The sequence below is a fragment of the Littorina saxatilis genome, linkage group LG5 (genome assembly GCF_037325665.1).
Source record: "Littorina saxatilis isolate snail1 linkage group LG5, US_GU_Lsax_2.0, whole genome shotgun sequence".
NCBI classification, from domain to species: Eukaryota; Metazoa; Mollusca; class Gastropoda; order Littorinimorpha; family Littorinidae; genus Littorina; species Littorina saxatilis.
The window spans coordinates 1,420,399-1,427,898 of record NC_090249.1 but is presented as its reverse complement, the minus strand read 5'-3'; the positions used below and the strand labels follow the sequence as shown (position 1 = coordinate 1,427,898).

General features: G+C 42.7%; 1 protein-coding gene across 1 annotated transcript in view; it reads left to right on the top strand.

Moving 5' to 3' along the window:
* The first annotated feature begins 851 nt into the window (after nt 1-851).
* Nucleotides 852-7,500, top strand: part of LOC138966037 (uncharacterized) — a 14,064-nt gene continuing 7,415 nt past the window's right edge. The window contains exons 1-5 of the mRNA XM_070338127.1: nt 852-1,013; nt 2,710-2,798; nt 5,533-5,791; nt 6,586-6,782; nt 7,127-7,295. Coding sequence (XP_070194228.1) covers nt 5,644-5,791; nt 6,586-6,782; nt 7,127-7,295 — 514 coding nt within the window. The 5' untranslated portion in view covers nt 852-1,013; nt 2,710-2,798; nt 5,533-5,643. The remainder of the gene's footprint in view (nt 1,014-2,709; nt 2,799-5,532; nt 5,792-6,585; nt 6,783-7,126; nt 7,296-7,500) is intronic.

The following is a 7,500-nucleotide window of genomic DNA, read 5'->3' as shown; positions in this document are numbered from 1 at the left end:
GTGTACCAAAAAGTCAATCCCTGAAGAAAAAACATCTTTGAACAGTTCTCCTACTATTCCATCAGGCCCAGCAGACTTTTGAGGTTTTAACTTTCTAATTGCAATGAAAACTTCTTCTTTTGAAATAGGACGATTCAAAATACCTTCATCGTCTTCATATTCTATTTCTTCAGCCTCAATTACATCTTTTTCCAATAATACTTTGAAATGCTGAAACCAGGTATCAACTGGTATGTTGTTCTTTATTTGTTTTCGTTTTGAGGATAATTTATGCATTATATTCCAAAATTCTTGTTGATCGTTTACAGATTCAATAAGTTTTTGTAATGTCAAATCATTATACAATCTTTTCTTTCTTTCTAACATGTTTTTATATTCCCGTGAGTGTGTGTGAGAGAGAGAGAGAGAGAGAGAGAGAGAGAGAGAGAGAGAGAGAGAGAGAGATGATGATGATGATGATCATGATGATAATGATGATCATGATCATGATGATGAAACATTGTTTTTCAATGATAGAGGTTTCTTACAACCGGTCCTTACTTCAAATACAAATTTTTAATAAGTGATAAACAAGTCAAACAAGCTGATGAGAGAGAGAGAGAGCGAGAGAGAGAGAGAGAGAGAGAGGGGGGCGGGTGTACACGCGGAAATTTGAGCAACATATCTTTGATGGAGTTATTTAACTTGCTTCGAGTATTTGCTTACCAAAGTGCTTGTACGGAAAATATTACTGTTTTACCTTGGATTAAGATCGAGCAGTTTTTGTTTAGGAACGTGTTGGTCATTTGAGTACTTGCATTCTTACTAGTTTGAGTGATTGGTAGTTTGATTTCTTCTTTGAAAGCCACAGGTTTGGAAATCTATTGAGGACGAGTTCGCGGACCATCCTTCCAAGCAAACTCGCAAAGTAACACAACTACCCCTGGCGGGCTACTATTACAACATCTCCGTGCATACTCGGGCCCACTACCCTGGAGGCACAGTGTGGATTAGGGCTGAGACAGATGAATTAGGTGAGTTTCCTATGAATCAGTCATTTTAAATATAATATCATTTCAAAGCTCCCAAACTGCACGTGACATATCTCTGTGGTCATTGCTGACATACCACACTGCACGTGACATATCTCTGTGGTCATTGCTGACATACCACACTGCACGTGACATATCTCTGTGGTCATTGCTGACATACCACACTGCACGTGACATAGCTCTGTGGTCATTGCTGACATACCACACTGCACGTGACATATCTCTGTGGTCATTGCTGACATACCAAACTGCACGTGACATATCTCTGTGGTCATTGCTGACATACCACACTGCACGTGACATATCTCTGTGGTCATTGCTGACATACCACACTGCACGTGACATAGCTCTGTGGTCATTGCTGACATACCACACTGCACGTGACATATCTCTGTGGTCATTGCTGACATACCACACTGCACGTGACATAGCTCTGTGGTCATTGCTGACATACCACACTGCACGTGACATATCTCTGTGGTCATTGCTGACATACCACACTGCACGTGACATATCTCTGTGGTCATTGCTGACATACCACACTGCACGTGACATAGCTCTGTGGTCATTGCTGACATACCACACTGCACGTGACATATCTCTGTGGTCATTGCTGACATACCACACTGCACGTGACATATCTCTGTGGTCATTGCTGACATACCACACTGCACGTGACATATCTCTGTGGTCATTGCTGACATACCGCACTGCACGTGACATATCTCTGTGGTCATTGCTGACATACCACACTGCACGTGACATAGCTCTGTGGTCATTGCTGACATACCACACTGCACGTGACATAGCTCTGTGGTCATTGCTGACATACCACACTGCACGTGACATAGCTCTGTGGTCATTGCTGACATACCACACTGCACGTGACATATCTCTGTGGTCATTGCTGACATACCACACTGCACGTGACATATCTCTGTGGTCATTGCTGGCATACCACACGTTTTTGTCATGGTAACCCCCCAAATTGACGCAAACAATCAGTGGGCGGGGATGTAGCTCAGTCGGTAGCGCGCTGGATTTCTATCCAGTTGGCCGCTGTCAGCGTGAGTTCGTCCCCACGTTCGGCGAGAGATTTATTTCTCAGAGTCAACTTTGTGTGCAGACTCTCCTCGGTGTCCGAACACCCCCGTGTGTACACGCAAGCACAAGACCAAGTGCGCACGAAAAAGATCCTGTAATCCATGTCAGAGTTCGGTGGGTTATAGAAACACGAAAATACCCAGCATGCTTCTTCCGAAAGCGGCGTATGGCTGCCTAAATGGCGGGGTAAAAACAGTCATACACGTAAAAGCCGTGGGAGTTTCAGCCCATGAACGAACAAACAGACGCAAACAATCTCCTGTTTTCGACCGCTTGTGCGATCGACACTTGCACGAATAGGAATTGTATAAACTGATACACACAGGTAGCTAAGCAAAACAACATGTTTTTGACAGATGATTTATTTGATTTTCTCCCTGTGTGTACACGTTGCCAAGTTCTGCCTATTTTGAATAAGGACAATGTTTTTTAAAATGAATACCTTTTTGTAAGGTCGATTTGGTGAGTACCCTTATAGCAACCAAACCTGTGATTGTAGATTTATATAACTACAATACATTAATTTGTGGTTTGCAAACTCTTGGTATAAAAAAGGCGACGTATACATTTTCAGCACCCGAAGAAGGGCCGGGACTTCATCCCAGTTTCGCTTACTGCCCTTCAACGAGCGAACATTGTGCTGCCTGTATCATCTATTTCAAGGTAAATGCTTCACACACACATACACACCCCACCCCCACCCCCCCCCCCCACTTAGGCATCATAGTATTTACACTCACGCACGCAAACACACACACACACACACACACACACACACACACACACACACACACACACACACACACACACACACAAAACGGGGTAAACCCAGGTAGGATGGCCCACATTCCCATTCACGCTTTCCCCTTTTGGTTCATGATCTGGGTGTAACAAAAAAAGATAACCCTGTACTTGTCTCATCAATAGTAAGAGAAATAATCTCAAACAGTTACAAAGATCACCTACAGATATTTATTGACGGCTCAAAACAAAATGATGACCAAGCTGGCTGTGCTTTTGTCATTCCTGACCTTAAAATAACTAAAGAATTTAAACTCAGCAAGGATGTGTCCATTTTCACTGCAGAAATGTACGCCATCTTAAGAGCATGCCACTATGTCAATGACCTCCCTCGACCCCCAACAAGAGTCGTGATTTTCTCCGACTCCAAATCAGCTCTGACTGCTCTCCAAAATGGTTCAAGAAACCGGGAAGAGCTTCAGACGGAAATATTGTTCATCTGTCACCAGATCATTGCATCTGGGACAGAACTGACCCTTATGTACATCCCCTCACACACAGGGATCAGAGGCAATGATATGGCTGACAGAGCAGCAAAAGAGGCTGTCACAGATCAAGCAGCATTTCATGACTTAAAATTAACAATGACGGAAGCAAAACACAAAATGGCCAAAGTTGCCTGGTGTCACTGGGAAACAGAATTAAAAACAGAAGGCAATGCCCATGGTTGGCTTATTCTGCCCCGACAAACAAAACAAAACAGGCCTACACTCCCCAACCCCCTCCTTAAAATACTTCGCAGAATTCGCACGGATGGATGCGCTCACAAGTTCTTCCCCCGTCTCTGTGAATGTGGACAGTTTATATCTTTTTTACACCTCTTTGACCGCTGCCAATCACACCAACACGATTTCCGCAACCTACACACCCTTGTCAACGAACACAAACTGAAACCCCATGAGTCTTTAGATAAACATTGCACGCTTCAATGGAAGCCAGCATACACCCTGTGTCTCTCAATATATAAAGCTGAAATAGGACATCTGTTTTGAAAACCTCATCCCCTTTCCTCCTTCCCACCCTCAATCCTCTCTTCCACCGACCCCCCCCCCCCCTCCCACGCCCAACAACTAAAGCGCCTAAAACACAAAGCATAGCTATACTCAATTGATCAAACAAGGCTTAAGCACATACTGCCCTCCTACCTGAACTTAAGTTCCCCATTCTGATATATTATTTTTAAAAATTATTTCAATATTTTCCTTTGGCTAAATGAAGATTCTGTTTTTATGATTTTTTGTGTGTGTGTGGATTCAAGTTGTTTTTTTATATTTAGTCAAGTTTTGACTAAATATTTTAACATCGAGGGGGAATCGAAACGAGGGTCGTGGTGTATGTGCGTGTGTCTGTGTGTGTGTCTGTGTGTCTGTGTGTGTGTGTAGAGCGATTCAGACTAAACTACTGGACCGATCTTTATGAAATTTGACATGAGAGTTCCTGGGTATGAAATCCCCGAACGTTTTTTTCATTTTTTTGATAAATGTCTTTGATGACGTCATATCCGGCTTTTCGTGAAAGTTGAGGCGGCACTGTCACGCCCTCATTTTTCAACCAAATTGGTTGAAATTTTGGTCAAGTAATCTTCGACGAAGCCCGGGGTTCGGTATTGCATTTCAGCTTGGTGGCTTAAAAATTAATTAATGACTTTGGTCATTAAAAATCGGAAAATTGTAAAAAAAAATAACAATTTATAAAACGATCCAAATTTACGTTTATCTTATTCTCCATCTTTTGCTGATTCCAAAAACATATAAATATGTTATATTCGGATTAAAAACAAGCTCTGAAAATTAAATATATAAAAATTATTATCAAAATTAGATTGTCCAAATCAATTTAAAAACACTTTCATCTTATTCCTTGTCGGTTCCTGATTCCAAAAACATATAGATATGATATGTTTGGATTAAAAACACGCTCAGAAAGTTAAAACAAAGAGAGGTACAGAAAAGCGTGCTATCCTTCTTAGCGCAACTACTACCCCGCTCTTCTTGTCAATTTCACTGCCTTTGCCATGAGCGGTGGCCTGACGATGCTACGAGTAAAATGGCATTGAGTTTTATTCTGTGAGTTCGACAGCTACTTGACTAAATATTGTATTTTCGCCTTACGCGACTTGTTTTTAAAGACTTATTCAGCCACAAATATAAACATATTCTACATACATAAAAAGCAAATAAGCCTACAAAACCGCTCCAGTCCGACCATATTCCGCGTACTCAATCATTACTTCCATCCCCATTTTGAAATATCGCAACAACAAACTTCCAGATATATAACACGATCATATCTGTTCTCTGTTTGCATGTTTGTCCAGTGTCTTGTCCCCACATAAAGCATATTAACTCTACCTGTCCCAAGATAGGCCAAATGGTTCTGAGAGGACGTTAAAACTAATTATCATCATCATCACACATAAAACGTACACACAAAAACACACTTGAAAAAACAACAACAAAACACAGATTCATTGAATGATTTCGTTGTTGTCGTTTCTTTGAAACCAAAGCACACAACTGCCACCCGACTTAAAACATATCCAAATTAGTTCAGACAGCATCTTGTATGTACATGGCACCCTTATATTATCACTCAGGAAATTCCACGACCGAGGAGAGGTGGCACCATTCTGAACCACACTTTGACCTTGACCTTGCGGAACACGGGTGACATCTCTGCGGGGTCAAATTGTGGGAGCAAAAGCAAAATGGAGGCCTCGACTGGCGGTCACAACAACACGTTTCACATCCCTTCTCTCCCGGTCGGAGCAGTGTACACAGTCAGTCTACAGGCATTCAACAGTAAAGGACCGTCTCCCATCACCACCGCTGTCTTGCATGTCCGCGCATCAGCACGTGAGTCTAGTGTGTCTCTCTTGGTTCGGCCTAGGAGACAGGACATTTCCGTTAGTATGTGTGTGTGTGTGTGTGTGTGAGTGTGTGTGTGAGGTGTGTGTGTGTGTGTGTGTGTGTGTGTGTGTGTGTGTGATTTACATTGTAAGTGATAAAGACGCAGAACTCGTGCCAAATACAATATTCATCCTGCCAGAAAAATCTCCTTGGGAACTGCTCAAGTTCGTTGTGTGATTAGAGACCACGTCACCATTACTTATATTATTTTTTTAAACATTCAATGTTCAGAGCTGAGCATCAACGTTAAACACACATTTTTCTGAAACCTTCAATACCATGCTTCTCGCCAAATATTCAGATCAAGATGGATCACTGTGATGTTCGGTTAAAAGAAATTGAAAATTACCATGTTCTAAAACGTTTTTGAAGAAAATAACTTGAACATTCACACATTTGCAGGCTTTAATCATCCGCAGACATGACCCGACATTTGTCAAATTTCAAGATTACAGAGAGATCAAGTTTGGTAAAAAAAATATTGTCTTCTTTTTCTTTTCAGCAAAATCTTTGTAACGTCACACACTAGCAAAGTTTTACTACTGTTAGACATGACCCATGTCAGGTTGACCCTGGCCTAATTTCAAGGTCACAGTGGTCAATGAAAAGGAAATTACAATTTTGGGAACGTTAGAGCTAGATCAGCAGATGATTTGTTTCTGCTTTATATTACATTTGGAGAGTGAGTCGCATGAGCATTTGCTTATCCCCCCCCCCCCCCCCACCACCTCTTGTTTCAGCTCCTTTTGCTGCAGATGATATAGTGGTAGAGAGCTCTGGTGCATCTTATAACGTGTCATGGCGGTCAGGCCAAGAGTCCAGCGACATCAAAGTCCGCTACACTGTCCACACATGCTGGGCGTTACCGCTGCAGCTCTCTGGGGATGGGAGCAACCACACGGGGCCAAGTCTACCTCCACAGCCCTTGAACTGTGTGGTAAGGGGCTTTGTGTATGTGTGTGTGTGTATGTGTGTGTGTGTGTTTGTGTGTGTATGTGTGTGTGTGAGTGTGTATGTGTGTGTGTGTGTATGTGTGTGTGTGTGTGTGTGTGTGTGTAAGGCAAGAGGGAAGGAGGGAAGAACAGACAGATAGCCAGCATTAGCCGAGGGGACGGGGGGGGGGGGGGGGGGGGGGGGTGCGGAAGGGGGAATGAGAGGTCAAGAGGTTAAGTGTTTAAGAATACTGCTCAAATCAAAATTGCACGGACATGTACATTTTCAATAAAACATTGTTTAAACCAAATCAACATTTTTAAAAATCCACATTTCTTCGTGTTGCAGACCAACTTGGTGAGCAAAGAGTTGCCAGAGAACCACACCAACTCTCTCATCTTTGATGACGTGCCCCGGGACAGAGGTCTCACACCTGTCTTCTTCCTCTCCACCACCACCCCCACCAACCTGACCACTGACCTGCTGCCCGTCGACTGTTTTTACGCCAAGAATACAGGTGAGTGGTGTAGAATTCAGGCCCCCCTCCCCCCCCCCCCCCTACCCCAAAGTTGCGATGTAGCCTAAGATGTTTTGGTGATTTCAATCAAATACATGAAATGTTAAAGATACCGAAGGGGCCATTTTGGAAAGTTTTTTTGTGACGATTTAGACCTTAAAAAGTTGAAGGGACATGTGCTGTACTGTAATTTAGAAACACTGCA